The following is an 18,869-nucleotide window of genomic DNA, read 5'->3' as shown; positions in this document are numbered from 1 at the left end:
GTGTGAGACAATGGCTGGTATTAAAAATGGATAAGACAGATGATGCAGAACCTGCCCCTCAAAGAGACCATAGTTTTCATAGGGAGGCAAACAATGACAAAACAGGGTATGTATTCTAATAAAGGTCTGCACACTGTGTTATAAGGTTAGACATCTGTCCAGCATAAAACAATTTAAATGTACTATTATTTAAAGATAATGTGTTATAACATGAATAATTTCCTACTTATTAACTATTTAAAGTTCAGGTGTTGTTTTCTAAAAGTGTTATACATTTGCTAGAGGAAGAAAAAGTATAAGATAGAAAACAGCTAGCTTAAAATAATAAATAAAGTAATAACAATAGTAATGATATAATAGTGATTGTTTAAGAGTATGATGGAATCAAAAGCAAATGCATGGATGATTTCTCCACTCTGAGGATAATTTTATAATTTATCTTTAATTACTCCCATAAGAGGGAAATCTCTGTTTGTAATTATGAACATGTGTCTATTTAATAAAGGGTACAATAGAAATAGTACAATTTTTTTTGCCTGAAATATAAAAATCAATAGAGAATTAATGGCTCTTTAGAGATTTTGAGAGCATTATGAGAACTTTAAAAATTCATTTATCAACCTTCAGATTCATGTCCTGTGCTGTGTGGTGGGAATGGAGAGTATGAGAAGGGACACTGTATCTGCAAGAATGGCTGGAAGGGGCCAGAGTGTGATGTTCCAGAAGAGCAATGCATTGACCCAACATGCTTTGGCCATGGCACCTGCATCATGGGAGTTTGCATCTGTGTACCAGGATACAAAGGAGAAATATGCGAAGAAGGTCAGAGCCCCATTTTAATCTATTGCTTCAGGCTTTTCTCACACTGAGTTGTCCAAGGTGTGCCATTCCATATTTATAGTAGAGAGGCAAGTAGTCTTTCCAAACCGTAAATGCTCAACATGTCCTTAGTACTCCAGTGATTTTTCAAGCTGATAGAGTGAAAGGGTGGAAGGGGAGGAATTCATGTATTTTCTCAGTCTCTAATATTATAAATGAAGCCAAATCTAACACTCACTGAGCAGCAAGGAAAAATGGCATTCCCCTCCCCCAGTTTTTAACACTGTTTTACAACTTTAGAGTTTCCATATTAATGATTCTAGGTGTTAATTCAGATGCTTTCGTTATTACAGAGTGCATTTCGCTACGTCTTACTGTAAAGCATACATTAAAAAAATAATCTATGCACATTTAGAGACACTTTGTGAACATTTTCTTTGGGAGTGATTTGTAATTGCTATTATTATTATTACTGCCTCATATTATATATATATTTAGATATGTCACCCTGAAACTTGACCTCCATGCCTAAAGATGCACATTTACCAGTAATAAGTTTCAAGGCATTGTCTCTATATTAACATGCACATCAAAGGAGCATTTTCCCCAAAAAAGCCCATATTTTCAATGTCAATAGTTTTATCATTTAAAGAGACACTTTGGAAAATAAGTTTACTAGTAATTGAACCTTTTTCATGCCACATTTCGCAAACAAGACTGATTTCAAAAATAATATTAAACCACTACCATGGGAAATGGTCTCATCACAACTGTTGTTCAGGATCAAGGCTGCTGAAAATGCACTAGAATTGCTTTTTAAAGATAGCTCGTTAAGACTATTACACAGCATTCTAAAGGATTTAATCTCATTTCTGTCCAGGAGCAAGCAAGAGTTCTAACATTCCACCTCCCTCTATCCCATTAACAATAGTAAAGCTTTGTTGTACAGATTGTATCTGTCCAGTGAATAGCAGTGGGCCTAGACAAGGCTCCAGAATTTCTGAATTACTTTTGGAAATAGTTTTTATGGTGGTCCAACTGCAATTATTATATTTAAGTTGTTCATTTAGATGCTATATGGATTCAAACATATATTCACTGAAAACAAATGTCTATCACAACACTTAAAATTTGCCAAGGAAAACATTTCACTTAATTTAGATCCTTTTACTTTTAATTTTGTGAGCAATTGAAAAAGGACTTGTCTCAGATTTGCCCTCTCAGATGTCAGTCACTAAGAAATTTGGAAGATAACCAAGATAGTAGGAAAGAATATTCACCATATTTAATGGTATAAACTTTTTAAAAAATGTTTTAAGTCAGACACCACAAACAAGGAGCCCATGGGCTGAACTGGCTAATGGGTAGTTTTGTTTGGCTCACATAGAGTTGTTGTTGCTGATGTTGCATTTTATTAATGTGACTTATTTGACAAAATTTAAACATAGGGAAGTATCATATAAAAATCTCTATTTCTGGCCTCTCTTGAACAACTGGAAAATCTCATAAACCTGGGACCACATTCCTACATGGTGGCAATCAACTGGAGGCAAGGAGCAATAATTCCCTTTAAACTGGAAACTTTTCTCAATTCAGCACTAGCATACCCTATTTTCTTACACTAAGCCCATTTCATTCATGTATGCTACTACCTAGTCCATTTAGTCATTTTACTTTGTACCTCTAATAGAAGTATGGACTGTCTATTCATTGAAGCAGCCACTTCATATAATAAGCTATATTAAGTTAAAATGGATGTTTATGTTAAAATTGTCACTGTACTTTAATATAAAAAAATGGCCTCCTTTAAAAATATATATATACTTTGGACTTTCCCTCTTCTCCCAACTGGTTAATCAAATTTGATGTACCCCCTGGTATTTATTTGATAATTAGCTTAGGTATTAAAGCATCACAAAAATGACCCTGACTGAGGTCATAGGCTAATTACAATGGCAATAAACCAGTTGTAATAATGCTTAGACTTAATCTGTTCCATGGCCACCAACCACACCCTAAAGCTAGGCCAGTCTTCCAGATGCAAGCAGGTGAGTCAGTCAATTTCTATTCCTGGAAATGTAAAGCATGCATTCTCCTTATGGTAAGTTATTTTAGTCTCATCTTATTTATGTTGGAAGACTAGAAATTTGATAGTCAATCTTCCTATATCCCCTGAAATGGGTACTCAGTTAAAAGCACAAAGCAATTTTTTTGCAATGCAACCATAGATACTTATCTCTGAAATAGTTTATACATTTGGTAAATGTATCCCAAAACTTTCAGATTCACAGAATCAGAAACAAATGGAATTGGGTCTGTGATATTCTAAGACATTGAAAGTTATGTCTCAGTGTCCTGATAGAAAGGCAAACCACAAAAAGAAGAATTTTTAAATTAGGTTTAAAATGTTGCATTTCAGTATTTCAGTCCTTCTAAGGAATAAATAGGAGATTATAACAATTTAATTTAAATTTTACGATTTCATGCAATAGCAGTCACTTTACCCAATACCTTGAATAATCCAAACTTTATATATATATATATACACACACACAATACATAAACTCCCCTAAGCACATCAAGTAAAAGCCCTTACTGGGAACTATGATTCCAATTTTAGAAAGGATAAGGAATGATTTTCAAAAGACTTTGGGTTGTTCTTTTTTCCTTTTCAAAGCTGAGGAATTCCAATTGAATGTCCACACTCTTCTGCCCAGCCATTTTTGTGGGGGTACTGCATACTGTTGGCAATTTCTCACAGCATATGTGAGGTTTCCTTCTTCTAAATTTAGGTGGAAACCTTTATGATACCCTACTATATTTTTAAGTGTTAATAATCTTCTGTTTTGAACAGTGTTTGCATGAGTCATTTTATTCCCTAAATAAAACAGCATTGATAATATAATATTAGGATATTAATATATCTTGGTTTCATTATCCTAATGAATGCTGTCACAGCTGTTCCCTCTAACCTCCACCCCCAACCCCTTTTTGGGCCTTCAGAGGACTGCTTAGACCCAATGTGTTCCAGCCATGGAATCTGTGTAAAAGGAGAATGTCACTGTTCTACTGGCTGGGGAGGAGTCAATTGTGAAACTCCACTTCCTATATGTCAAGAGCAGTGCTCAGGACACGGAACATTTCTTCTGGACGCTGGAGTGTGCAACTGCGACCCCAAGTGGACAGGACCTGACTGCTCAACAGGTATGTGGGAGTTAATCACCTTCTTCCTCCACCCCAAAGTTCTGACTGGTCCTTTCCTTAAGGTAGTGCTTCTTAAAGTGTAATATGTATGATTTTGCAAGCCATAAGGGGTTTTCAGGTGCTTCTTAGGCTACTCTTATTGCATTTTAATTTAAAGCATTTTTAAATCATTGGTTTCATTGCCATGAGGTGTGTGATTGATCCTCTGTCCAAATTCTCTATTCTCATGTAGTTATTCTATCTATTTCCAAGTCTCCTACTCCTACTATCAGTTCTATGCAGATTATTTCAAATAAATATCTCTCCTACACTCAATCCTGCTTTTCCAACTATCTGCTAGATATTTACACTAGGTGTCCCATCACCTAAAACATAGCTTAAAACATAGCTTATCTTATTAACCGAAATTCTACTCTATTCTGTATACTGCTGCCCAGTTTCTATTACATAACTCTACTTTCCTTGTCCCATCCCCTACTCTAAAATCTTCCATAGTTCCCCAATGTTTATAAATTGCAAATATCTTAGCTTACTATTAAAAACCCACCACAAACTATTTGGAACCTCTATCTCCAACCTTATCTTCCCCTTCTGCTTCCTGCACAAAAGTCCCTCCCTCTGCCAAATTCATCTGTGTGTTCTACTCACTCCCCTAATACATTGTATTTTCATACTTTTCTCCATGCCTTTTCCTCAGTGTGGAATGTTTTTACCTTCACACCTATGAAAATTCAAACTAGCCACCAAGACCAACTAGTTTTAGCTCTTCTATAAAATGTTTCCTGATCATATATGCAGGGATCTTCTGAAATCTTACTTTACTTATCATTAGAACTATAATAAATAGCCCAGAAGATGTTGTGATGTAGGTATTTGTGTACTTGAATTGTTTCTCCACCTAAATTAGAAGCACTGAAAATAATGGGTCATTCTTTACACTTTTTTGTTCTTATCCTCATACCATAAGCTCATTAAGTTAGTAAAATTAATAAATGATAATTCCTACAAAGCCTCTACCTATGAATTTGGTTGAGGATGTAAAATGGCATATGGTAAGTAGGAAGGATATGTGTATGTGGGACTTCTGTATCACTAAATTAGTTCATCAATCAAAAAGTCTGAGATGTGTTGCTATAAGGAAATAGGTGAATCCATCTGTTAAGAGAATTTGTTCTAACATAATACTTCATTGTAAGAAATTTTGTTGCCTCACATAGAAATAATGTGGAAGAGAAGATAGCATTTTATGATGTTGGAAAATGATTAAAATGCTACAGGCAATCAAATAATACCTAAAATGCAAATTATAAAAATTATTTATGTATCTAACAAATATGTATAATCTTTTTATGTGCTCGGTACAGTGCTTGACACTGAAAATATAGTAGTGAACAAGATGGACATGATCCTTGAACTAATGGAGCTTCCACTGAAGAATTTAGATGAGTGTTATGGAAGGAAAATAACTGGGTACTAGGGGAATGTATACATAACTACATTATTAATTTATTTACTAAATATTATTTAACATCTATCCTTCTGTGTGTCAGACATATTTTCATGTCCTGGAACATCAAGGTTTAAATACTAGTAATAATAATAACAAAAATTAGTATATTTTATTTTTATACATGGTATCATTTTAGCAAACATTTACATAACAATTATGTACTAGGTTCTAATCTAAGTGCTACACATGTATTAATTGACTTACTCTTCATAACAACCCTATTAAATATAACAACCCTATAAACTTCATACTTTATCTGTCCATTTTATGGATGAGGAAACTGGGGTAGACAGAGGTTAAACAATGTCCCCAAGGTCACCCAGCTAACAAGTGTCAGAGCTAGGATTTGAACTAGAATGCTCTGTTGTCTTCTAGGAGCCCATCATCTAATTCACCCTATATAAAAATGTTTCAGTGTTAGACTAAGCCAGAGCTATGTGTCAGAACACAAATAAGGGAGCCATGAGCTTATTTCTGTGGAAAAAAGTCCCAGAGTCAGGCAAAGCTTTGTAGAAGCCTTAACAGTTGAGTTATTATAAGAAAGATAAAATATGAGAGGTGGGCAGGGGTCAGAACTGGGAAGATTTTTTTATAAACCAAGCTAAAGAAAGAATTTGTACTTCCTTTTGACACAATAGGAAGCCACTGCGTGTTTTGAAACAAATTGCATTTTAGGTAGACCACTCTGACAGCAACTGATAGGGCCAATTGGAGATGGCCAATCTACGGACCTAAGAACAAGTTCAGTGATTATTGGAGAAATCCAAAAGCAAGATGATGTGGAGGGTCTGAACTGAAACTGTGGTTGTGGTCATGGTGAGGCAAAATCAGACCAGAGAGGGGTTACTGTGGTAGATGAGAGAGAGGAGCCAGAGATAACAATTTTGAGCAAGTGGACGCATCACCGGCAGAGGAAGAAGCAGCATATGTGGAAACTCAGGTTTGGGGCAGAGGGGTAGACATGGTGATCTCAGTTATGGATGTGCTGAGTTTGGGATGTCCACAGAAGATCCAGGTTGATATGTCCAGTGAAGAGTTGATAATCAAGAATGGAACTTATGGAGGAATACTGAGCTGGCAATAAATATTTGGAACATAGTTCAGACTATAGTAAGGTACATTATCATCCAGAGAGAGCATGGAAAATGAGAATGAAGAAAGAGAATCTTCAAGAACACAAACATTTAATGTATTTGCCATAACAGTGTTCTAAACATTGAGTAAAAAACTTGTTGCTTTACATATGGCTTAATAAACACTCATTGATTGAATTGTGTTTCTCTATCATATGATTGCTTTCTCAGGCTTTACACATTTCTTATGTGTCTTTTCTCATACCTCAGAATTGAGTAAAATTCCTCATCAGTTGCAAAAATCCAAATATTTGCATTTCCAATGAATCTTTTATTAAATTTAATGTACTAATATTCCCCTTTTCCTTGCTGAACTTTAACCCTTAATGCACATAGATAAGCAAAAATTCTCTGTGCAAAGAAGAAAATCATACAGAAAAAAGGAAAATTCTAATATGAACACGCTTCTACACTCCCCCTCTTTCTCTCTCTTCCAGGATAAGTACCTTAAATCCCACCCCACTACTTCCTCATCCCAAATCACCCTTACCCACCAAAGTAGATCAAATGGTGAGAGAAAAAATAACCCCATACAATGTTAAATCTGGAGAAAGCTTTAAGATCATATGATTCAATGTTTCTCAGATTATGGTGGCCTCTAGTCTACTTGCTTTGACCTCCCTGAGGCTTCTATTACACTGAGGCAACTAGAGGTTAACCAGTTTTCCCCAAGTTGTGAGAACCAGTACACTAATCTAACCTCCACATTTCATTTTTCATTTGCCAAACATTTATTGAGCCCCTACTATTTTTCCATTAGCATGTGAGGCAATTGGATATAAAGAAGGACAAAACATAATACCTATAGTTCAGCAGAAAATGTGAACAAAGATTTAAAATACCTTGTACTAAGTGCTAAAAAAGAGAGAGATACAGTGAACGAGGGGCATTTAATCCTGCCTGAAAGTCTAGGATATGGTCAAAGATCATGAAAGACCTTGCATACTGTGGTGGTTTGAAGCTGTATACAGCTTACTGGGTACACCCCCAGAAGAAAAAAAACATGTTCTTAAATTTAATCCATTTCTGTGGATGTATATCCATAGTAAATAGGACACTTTAATGAGGTTACTTCAGTTAAGGTGTATTCCACCTCAGTCAGGATGGGTCTTATACCTATTAGTGGAGTCCTTTTTAAGTGAATGAAATTGACAGAAAAAGAGAAAGCCAAATGAAGCAAGAAGCTGAAATCAACAGAACCTGGAAGAGAAGGGAGAGACCAGCAGATAAGCAATGTGACAGAGGAGCCAGGGATCACTGGCAGCTGGTCTTCAGGAGGAAAACATTGTCTTGATGATATCTTCATTTGGACATTTTCCTGGCTTCAAAACTGTGAGCAAATAAATTCTCACTTTTTAAAATGGCCAATTTCATGATATTTGTTTTTAGTAGCCTAGGAAACTGTATTAGTCAGCCAAAGGGGTGCTGATGCAAAATACCTGAAAGTGGTTGGTTTTTATAGAAGATATTTATTTTGGGTAAGAGCTTACAGATACCAGGCCATAAAGCATAAGTTGCTTCCCTCACCAAAGTCTATTTTCACGGGTTGGAGCAAGATGGCTGCCGACGTCTGTGAAGGTTCAGACTTCCTGGGGTCCACTGGGCTCAGCACCTCTGTTTTCACCACAAGGACAACTGTAGACTATGAGGCTCTCTAGGCTTTGCCTCTCTCCACAAGGTCAGCTATCAGGTGAATGGCTCTGTCTCTCTCTCTGGGGCTCCAGTTTCAGCATCAAACTGCAAAATCAAAACTCCAACATTAAAAGCTCTTAACTCTGTCCTTTGCCAAGCCTTTTATCTGTGAGTCCCCACCCACTGAAGGGTGGGGACTCAACGCACTACTGGCACAAGAGGTTTACATAATTACTTAATCAAGTAAACCTATGAATCCAGTATAATCTAATATGCCCAGAGGAAAAGATCGCTTTACAAACATAATTCAATATTTCTTTTTGGAATTCATCATATCGAACTGCTACAGAAGCTAAAGATCATGCCATGCCTAGGAGTTTGGGCTTGATCCTGAGGACAATGAGAAAATCATTGAAGGGCTTAAAGAGGGTAGTGTCATGACCATAACTACATTTTAGAAAGATCACTCTGGAAAGATTACAGAGCATACGGTCAAAAAATTAAAATATTATATAAGGAAATTAAAGTGCAGATGGAAAAAAAAGGACAAACCTTGAAGAAGTTAAGCAGTAGGACTTGGTAACTGAATGGATGTAAAGAGAGGCATTAATTTTCTCTGACTCTATGGTTTCTATTCTGGGAGACTGAATGAATGGTAACAAGCTTAATTGAGAAATGAAATATCCATTTATTAAACAAATTTTTACTAAGCACCAACTATGGGTCATGGGCATAAATGAATGAGGAACACAGATTTCTGTACTAGTAGACCTTACATTCTGATTGGGAGAGACAATAAATAATGAACAAGAAATACGAGTTTTGAACGATGAGGAAACTGAGTATCAGAGAGGTTAATTAATTTGTCCAAGGTCATATATCTGGTTAATTGCAAACCTGTGAATAGAAACCAGGTCTGCTGATTTCATTCCAAACCTAGTGTTCTTTTCAGTGTCTCTTCTCCCCACTCAAGGAAGGAAGAAGGAAGAAGGAGACAAAGAGACAAGACTAAGATGGATAGATTAATTTAGGCTTATTGAAAAGGGAAAGTTTTAGAAGATGATGGGCATTAAATAGGACATGTATGAATGACACATTTTTGACCAGAGATCCTGGATCAAAGCAACATTTATCCATTCTAGACTTAGTAGTAAAAGAACACTAGAATCACCTCTTACTCAAAGAAGCAAAAGGATGGATAGGTATGACACAAAAATCAGCAGCCTCTCAGTCAAGAGATTCCCTAATTAATACTAAAAAATTTGAAAAATAGGAGAAGGAAATGCCTTCCAAATCTCCAATGTCATGATAGGAATAGTCTTTCTGTGCTTTTTAAGTTCCAATAAAGGTTGTTCCCACAGAGCATATTTAAGCATAGAGATGATCTCACTGTGCAGACTTTTGAGTGCTGCACTCAGTACAGGAAACAATTTAACATCTGATTCTTATAATGGATCATGTAATTTCAAAGGTAGATCTGTTCTTTGCCATTCCTCATTTTCTTCCTCCTAGCACATGAAGTTTAGCTGTTAATATGTTAACTGTACTGCTCTGATATCAAGGGAACTGCACTCGATGGTTTACTGATTATTTTCATTCTGTTTTTCTAGTTGCATTGAGTATTGTTAGCATCCCTGAATAGATTCTTGGCATAGACTCCTTCAACTTGGAGGTCTCAAAGCACTTCTCAAAGGTTAACTCATTAGTCTTTTAAAATACCTCTCAAGAGGAATACATTACAAAAGAAGCATGGATACACCACAGGTCAAATTGTGTTCCTTTAAAATGTAACTCCTTGTCATGAAAACTCAGTAATACCTTTAGCTTATACTAAAGACATTAACCCTAGCCTCTGAGACCAGCATTGTAAAACTTGTCTACTTTATATCTGTTTTTAAAATACAGCTTCTCTTGGGAGCATACTTTTTGAGGGGAAGCAAAAAGCGGGTTAGAGCTTCGTGCTCCTCTCGTCTGGCTGAGGCTTCCTTGATCCATGCCCTCTATTGTTACTCACAAATATCCAACAGTGGAATTCATAGGAGTTAAACATTCACAAAGAGAGGACAACTCTTGCCCTTTCTCTACCCCTGTGATTTCTTACTATACTATATCTTATAAGTGAATTAATGAGCTAGAGAGATATATGGAGCATTAGGACCTTAGGTATGTCTGAACATATTATTTGTTGTAGAACAGAAATCATGAGGTGCTATCATCATCGACCCCATCTTAAGAGGGTTAGTTCCTAAAGATAACAGAAGGTTTTGATATAAAAATATTTGTTTTTGAACAATCCTATTGCATGTGTCTCATTTGTTTATCAGAGAGATAACAGCATTTAGTGTATGTCCATGTATTCCCAGCATAGTGACCTTGAGTAAGTCACAACTTCTTTAAGTCTCAGCTGCCTCATATGAAACATGACAAAAGATTAGCCATATGACTGATGAGGCCCCTTCCAACACTAAAATCTATGATTCCTGATCCCGTGTATTGTTCTATTGATATTGATTATAAGTGGGTTAAGGATACAGCCTGTAAACTATGTTAAAGTCATATTGTTTATGGTAAGATCATGTTAATTCTGAATAGTTTTGTTTTCATTGTTTAAGTACAGCCACATATCGATAGTTATAGACCATGTTATTTGAGGATTTACTTCTATATGTGGAGACAGACACACACATATGTATACGTATATGTATATCTTCATTATAACAATGGTTCATTATGTTTTTAAGTGTTCCCTAATGGATGGTGATAGGCATCTACTAATAAAACAGATAATTAGAGAAGGAAGTGCTAAGGGGCTCATATAATTTTTGTTGCTAGGGCAACTTTCCTTGATTGTACAAGTATCATATGTTTAAAAAATATTATTATTTTCCTCTTTATGGAAAGTGCCAATAACCAAAAGATTTTCACTTGACTCTACCTGTTTAGAACATTCAATACATCTCTTTCCTGCAATTTCCAGGAATTGATAAGTAAATTTAAAATTATTAGTTTGCATATTTTATTTTTTCCTGCACACATTAAAGTTACAGTATTATTACATATTCCATGTGATAAAGAATATTTGCTCAAAATGTAATGCACATGCTATGGAGACAACTATTTAGCCATTCATCATGACATTAAAGTAAAATCCTCTTTTACTTTAAATTCTAGTTACTTTAAGATAAAGTAACTAGAATTTAGCATCTTCAATAGAAAAAAGATAATTAGTGTAAACAGGCTAGGAACCTAGGATTGCAAATACGTTTTCCTGTTCATTTCAGGACATATGCCCATATCTTAGAAAAAATAGCTGAGTTCTCAAAAGAAATATTCATTAGTCAGTAAACAATGTCAATATATCATAATCCTACAAATTCCCTGGGCATCAAGAAAATCTCAAATATCGACAACTATTCACTGAAACATGGTAGGGGTTTTATACTGTTTTTTAACTTAGACAAAAGGCATATTAATATGCTTATGACTAATTTCTAAGTAAGCTTAATTTTCTTTAACTTGGTATTTAAAGATTGACGGCCTGTGGGCAAATTTATTTTCAAGTAATTATTTTTTCACTTACTAAAAATAAAAGACAAACCCTAAAGTGACTGTTTTGACTGATTTTATAGAACCAAACCCTAGCTTGAAACATGGTGTCTATACTATTATTACTAAGTGAGGTTAAAACATTAACTCAAGAGTATTGGGCAGTGGACCCGGCCCAATGGTTAGGGTGTCTGTCTACCACATGGGAGGTCCGCTGTTCAAACCCCAGGGCCTCCTTGGCCTGTGTGGGGCTGGCCCATGCACAGTGCTGATGCACACAAGGGGTGCACTGCCACGCAGGGGTGTCCCCCGCATAGGGGAGCCCCACGCGCAATGAGTGTGCCCCATAAGGAGAGCTGCCCAGAGTGAAAGAAAATGCAGCCTGCCCAGGAATGGCACTGCACACACGGAGAGCTGACACAACAAGATGACGCAACAAAAAGAAACACAGATTCCCGTGCTGCTGACAACAACAGAAGAAGACAAAGAAGACGCAGCAAATAGACACAGAGAACAGACAACCGGGGTTGGGGAGGAAGGGGAGAGAAATAAATAAATAAATCTTTAAAAAAAAAGGAGTATTGAAGTCAGTTAGTGTAGTTGATCAATGGCACTAGACATATAACCCCAAAGCATCCTTAATAGAATTCCAAGTCAAATTAAATGTTTAAGACTGAATCCACAGATATATCTTTGGGAGGTAGATATGAAATGGAAAAAAATCACACTGTTATACTGTTTTCTTAGCAACACATCCTCTTACGAAAGGGTTTGTTTATTTATTTTATTTTTTGCAAAGAGGTCTCAAGTAAAAATGGAAATTGAACCTAAAAATATTCTCAGATTCAAAAACCTTTTATTTTTATAGAGTTAATCTAATGGCCACAAGACTGCATGTATAGTGAGAGGATTTAAAACACAACACATATCAAATGTTTTCCAAATGTATCTTTTACATTTTGTTCTGATACAATAAAAGTCTCACCTGTTATACTATCATTAGCAGGCAGGAAAGTAAAAATGCAGTGAAATGTTTGACAGTTTGACAAGTTTGAACTAAGGGGTAAATTTGCACCTGGCTCTCTGTAAATATGCTAACTCTACTGAATGCACCAGCACATTAAAGCTTTAAAATTGTTTTTCAAGCCAGTGATATATATTTAAATAAGGTGGCAATCGTGAGGCAAAAAAATGCGTCAAAGTTTGAGTGTGAAGAGGTGTGCTTATTTACATGATTAAAGTATAATAATAAGAAATGAATTCAGACAGAACAATAAAGACAGAATAATAAAGACAAATTGTGTTTAATTATTAAGTGCATTTCCCTTATTTACAGAAACTTATTCTGAATTCCAGGCTCATTTATTCTTTGGAATTTTTCCCTATCCATGTTTAGCTACATAAAGTGAAAATAGACCTACAACAGGGGTGTATCCAATAAGTGTGTTTGGCCTTATGAATGGCATCCTGTGAGGAAAATGGCCATGTGGATGCCCACCTCCAAAGTCTACCCTTGCTGCCATGGCAGTCCCTTAATATGTTGGCAGGAAGTAGAAAGGCTCTATGGTGAAGATGACTGAGAGAGGTTGAAAGAAGCCCAGATTCAATTGTGCAAAATTGATGACCAGGACCAGGGGAAGGATTATAATAAGTACTTCCAGTCTTGCATGCCAAAATCAGATGTTTAGAGATAGAGAAGGGTACTTGTTTATCTCCCGCAAATGATCAAAATGATATTTTTATACTTCCAATAAAATTATCCTTAGTTTATCTAGTGGTTTTAATTTTTTCTCTAAATAATTTCATACCAATTTTCTTCATTTCATTATTAAGGCTATAATCCAGATTCATTATTAGAATTTGAACTGCATATTGAACTTTGATGATAAAGAATACCTGTATCTCTGTCCAGAGATTTGATTTACATATATATTCTAAGTTATTGAAGACAGGAAGAAGGGGGTTAAAAAAGATGAGATGAATTTTTCACCTAGAAACCTGATGAAGTGAAGCTCATAGAATTTCTGAATGAGTAATTGTCTCTGTTATAAAGAACTTGACTTGAACCCCAGCTTCCAAATTCCCAGTAACATAGCAAAAATGTTTCTATAATACTCACAATACCCATAAGGTGTAAGTAGGATAGGTAATAGTTTCTTCATTTTATAATTGACAGAACTAATTTGCTGTGGTAAGCATGGCAAATTACTTTATTGGGTCTGCTTCAGAGTTGAGGTTGGCAGTAGAACTCACAGCCTAATGTTCTTTCCTGAAGACCAATGTAGGTTGATATTTATTTATTCTGCTTCGAGCTTGCTGAGTTTCTTGAATCTGAGGATACATGTCTGTCATCATTATTAGAAATTTTTGGTCATTATCATTTTTAGTCTTGACTTTCCATCATTCTCTATTACCTTCTTTTGGATGTTCCTTTATACAGTCACATGCTGGCCTCCATGTCTTTTAAATACTCTTTCTTACTTTCTATCTATTTTTTTTTATCAGTTTTACAGTATAGGTAATTTCCTTAAATCTGCCTTCTAGTTCATTAAATCTCTCTTCAGCTGTTTTTACTGTGATGTTTAACCCTTTCACTGAATTTTTAGTTTCAGTTATATTTTCCTCCTAAAATTTGCTGATTTTTCAAATATCCCTCATTGTTTTCAATAACTTCTTGATCCTTAATCCTGTTTTTTATTACATTCTTTTCTTTAAACATATTAAACATAATCTGAAATGCTGAATCTGATGATACAACATCTTAAATTGAGTCTTTGTGGTTCTGGGTCTATAGTTTTTTTGTTGATTCTTGTTTGTAATGGCTTGCTTTTGTCTGTTTTCCGTTTTGTTTTGTTTTGTTTTTACTTGTTTTATTGTGAAATCAAACATGTTGGAATTCTCATGAAGATTTGTGTGAAGCTGCAAAATTTTGGGAGGATTAATATTTGTGTCTTTGAAGAACCTGTCTGATACTACAGGCCAGGGTAAACTTTAAATTAAATATCTGAGGTTATAGTTTTCCAGATCACACAAATAATATAAATTCAGGCTCCAAATCCACATGAAACATGACTAGTGGCCATGAAGTCTCAGAGGAGACTTGTTATGTAACATCTCTGTGGAAGCAAACCTGAGATAAGTCTTTTTTTTTCTAGTCTAGCTCTACAAGACACATTTTATTCTAGGTTGGTTTCCAATTTGGATCATTGAGCCTGCACAAACACAAGGTTTAGCAAACAATATGTCCCCCAATCTGGACTCTTACCAAAACTCTAGGTCATCCAGATCAACAAAGGTCCTAAGGTCCTGGCAGAGCTAAGATCTCCATGTATTCTTGGGAAATGAACCACTATGGAACTCATCTGCAAAATGCAGTTTTAAGCTAAATCCATTTTTTAATTTATTTTTAGTTATTGCCATTTTTCACACAAAGTAGAGAAAAAATTTGTCATATTCCAGTTAAATCAAGAATTTATTACACTAAACTATGGGTAAACACATTAAAGTCCAATAAACTAGATCTTATTTCATGATAACAAAACTGTTCAGTTAACACACATTGGAAGGACAGCCTGAGAAGTATTTTGCAAAAGATATTTCAGAAACTATTGCTATCAAAGTCATTGATGTTAACAATGGAGTCAAGAGTAAGCAATTTCAGCAACCAAAGCAAGCTTTTCACACTTCTCTCTAGGTCCATTTCTTTAAAAAATTTAGCTCTGTATGTCAAACAGTGAAAGTTAAGGCACTATGATATTCCTTAAATTGTATATACGATTGCCTACATTATTTTCCAACAGTCTTTTCTTTGTTAATTTCTTCTTTGATGGACTTATTGTCTAAACATGGAATATTGGCACTGTATTCACTATTATAGATTACTTAGTTATGTCCCTTCCTTTTATAGATGAGGAAACTGTGGACAAAAAAAGTTGAATGACTTCTGTAAAGTCATGCACATAATTAGGCACATAGTTATTATGAGAATCCAGGTGCTATGATTCCTGGTTTAGTCATTTTGTCCAATATGCTATTTAGAAAGACTTGGTCAAATTCCACAGATGTTATTTATTCATTTTCAACATTTCACTGAATCTCTAAAAAGTTGACAATGAGAATACAAAAGGCAGGATCTCTTCCTTGACTATCAGGATAATATGAAAAGTGCCACAAATTCATCATAGAAAAGTTGAAAGAGAAATTATCTCAAATCCCCACTCTCATTTTAGCTTACTGACTGACCTTGAGTGAATTACTTGGCTTTTCTTCACCTTTCCTGTAAAAGAAGGAAATAATTCTTCCTTTGTATTGTAGTTGTAATGGTTAAATAAAATAATATATGTGAAACACCAGCATAGTGTTCTTCTCATGGTAAATATCAAATTATAATGATAAATGGTAGCAATTATTGTCAGTATATTTCAGTTCTTATTGTCAAGACACATTTCCAAGACAAATGTTTTTAATTACTATATAAATTAGTACCTGCTGCAAAGAAATTCATTTTTAAATACTGAAAACTGAATTAATTTTAAGAAGTATATATATTTTTTCTATTCCAAAGTCATTACATCCTTTTGTACCTACCCAAATGGTGTTGTTTCTTGTATTTATACAATAGAATTTTGCTGGAAAGTTGGCAAAAAATAAGTTGTTCTATCTATTCACTACATTTACTTTTAGCCTTACTGCTTATGTTGAAATCCTATTCAAGGGAAATTTATATTCCAGGTGTGTCAGCTAAGATTAGAGGTCAATTACAGGAACTATCACCCTTAAGGAACAAAAAGTGCTTTAAAGAAGATAGATTTATAATTTTTCACATATAAATAAAACATAAAGGCAGGAAGTCTGGAACTGTTATGTTTGCTTCAAAAAGTAAGCTTCTTCTAGCTCATCATTCTACTATCTCTAAAGAGGAACCCTTATCCTCATAGTACACTATGACAGCCAGTGCTCCAGCCATCACATCCTTATCCAGGCTTCAAGATGAAGGAATGGGAAAAAGTACCTGCCCCCTCCCTTTCATATTGACTTCCCTGAAGCTGCTGCTGGAAACGTTCACTTATATCTCATTGAGCAATAAATTAGTCATGTGACCACAACTGGCTGCAAAGGAAGCTGAGAAATGTAATCTTTATTTAAGAAAGCCATGTGCACAGCTAAATAATGGGGATCCTATTACTAAGAAATATGAAGAGAATGTATATTGGTGTGAGCAATTTGTTGAATATTGAATGAAAATAAATTATTTAAGCACCCACTTAGTGTTTCATATGTAATTGTATACAGGAAAAAGTTAGAAAATAATGAGCCAACCCTATGGGACATTAAAATCTTATTCATTCATTTATTCATTTATTAACAAATAAATTAAGTTCTTGGTATATAGTGGTGAGTACAACTTATCCCCTGACCTGGTTGAACTTACAGCCTAGTGTGGGAAAACAAATTATAATTCCAAGTTTATAATAGTTGCACTGGTATTAAAGAAACAGACAAAACAAGAGGTAAGAGTGTAGGGAAAGGACCCACTGAGAAAAGGACATTGGGAAAGGCCTAACTGAGAAGCTTACATTTAATTCTGGTAGATCAGAATACCAAATTAATTGTTATTAATGAGCTATTTTGAAATATTTACCAGTTTTTTGAGTTATTAATCAGTTATTTTGCATGACCTAAACCGACTATTGCCTCACAGACTAGACCTTGTAGCATCAGCTAAATGTACCTTGATATTGCCTCAGTTAGCTATATGTAGGTAACAGAATAAGGTAATTGTCTTAACTCATATATTCTGGACAGTTTTCTAATTAACAGTATGTGTAGCAAAAGACTCCACACTTGCAGTAAGAAATAACAATGTGAAAATCAATCGATATTCATGTTTACGTTATGAAAAATAATTCATTGTTCTTATTTATTGATAACCTGTCTTTTACAGGAAGAAATTAAGACAGGTTACAGGTGATGATGGTAATGATGATGACGGTGATAATTACGATGATGATCATGATGATAGCCAACATTTTATACATCACTTAATATGTACCAAGCACTATTTGAAACACTTTAGATATCCTTAACTAATTTAATACTAAGAGAGTCCTATGAGATTGGTATAACTAGTATTTCTATTTTATAAATGAGGAAACTGAGACATGAAAATACTAAGATACTTTTCCGAGGCCACAAAATAAATGGCAGAAGCCAGGAATTAAACCAAAGCAGCTAACATCTACCTGGTTTTAAGACTTGAATTTATATCTACCCTATTATCCCACTTCACTACATAAGTGTGATAACAGGGTAATACAATAAAAATTAAGTGGGTGACAAAGAATGAGACACAGGGAAAATGAGAGTTTGAAAGATAAGATGAAGCTGGGTAATTAATGAGTACAAAAAAATCCATGCTGTAAAGTGGACCTCAAATTTCACTGAAATTTTCTAGCTCCCATTTAACACAATGAGGGCAACATGACCAGTTATGTAATTCACTGTGTCATTAAAATAAAATAAACCCATTCCTCAATTGAAAAAAATCCTTTTTTTGTATTAAGACCAGCAAGACACTTCTCCTACGGAGTCTGTTAAATACTTAGTATGGAAAAAAAGAATAAAAATATCTCATTAATTTTTCTTGATTATGACTTGAAATAATATTTTTGATATATTACATTAAATAAAACATACTATTAAAGTCTGCATAATATGAGAATAAATATAAATTGGGAAAATAGTATAATAAAAATGCCTAACAATAACCTACTTCTTGTATAGAACATAAGCCTAAGAAGCTCAAACTTTCAATTTATCAAGAAGAAAACAAGCATATGCTTTAGATGAAAGCTCTAATAAATTAATAGGTTTATAACCCAGAGTAAAGAGTTTTTATGTCATAAAATAAGTCAGATATACTCTGGATTCAACCAGGTGGAAGACCTTTAGAGATGATAACAATAAACAAAGTGGCAAGGATTAGAGCTCATCATTCAAAGTGGTCCTTGTATGGTGACTGGACA

At 34.7% G+C, this 18,869-nt stretch overlaps 1 protein-coding gene across 1 annotated transcript in view; it reads left to right on the top strand.

The window, feature by feature from the left end:
* The window catches only part of TENM1 (teneurin transmembrane protein 1), a 1,381,582-nt gene that overhangs the window by 976,937 nt on the left and 385,776 nt on the right, over nt 1-18,869 (top strand). Inside the window, exons 12-13 of the mRNA XM_058291548.2 lie at nt 628-822; nt 3,823-4,023. Of these exons, the coding sequence (XP_058147531.1) occupies nt 628-822; nt 3,823-4,023 (396 nt within the window). The remainder of the gene's footprint in view (nt 1-627; nt 823-3,822; nt 4,024-18,869) is intronic.

This window comes from Dasypus novemcinctus, chromosome X, assembly GCF_030445035.2.
Source record: "Dasypus novemcinctus isolate mDasNov1 chromosome X, mDasNov1.1.hap2, whole genome shotgun sequence".
NCBI lineage: Eukaryota > Metazoa > Chordata > Mammalia > Cingulata > Dasypodidae > Dasypus > Dasypus novemcinctus.
Note: the sequence above shows the minus strand (reverse complement) of the source record. Positions and strands in the feature narration are given on the sequence as shown.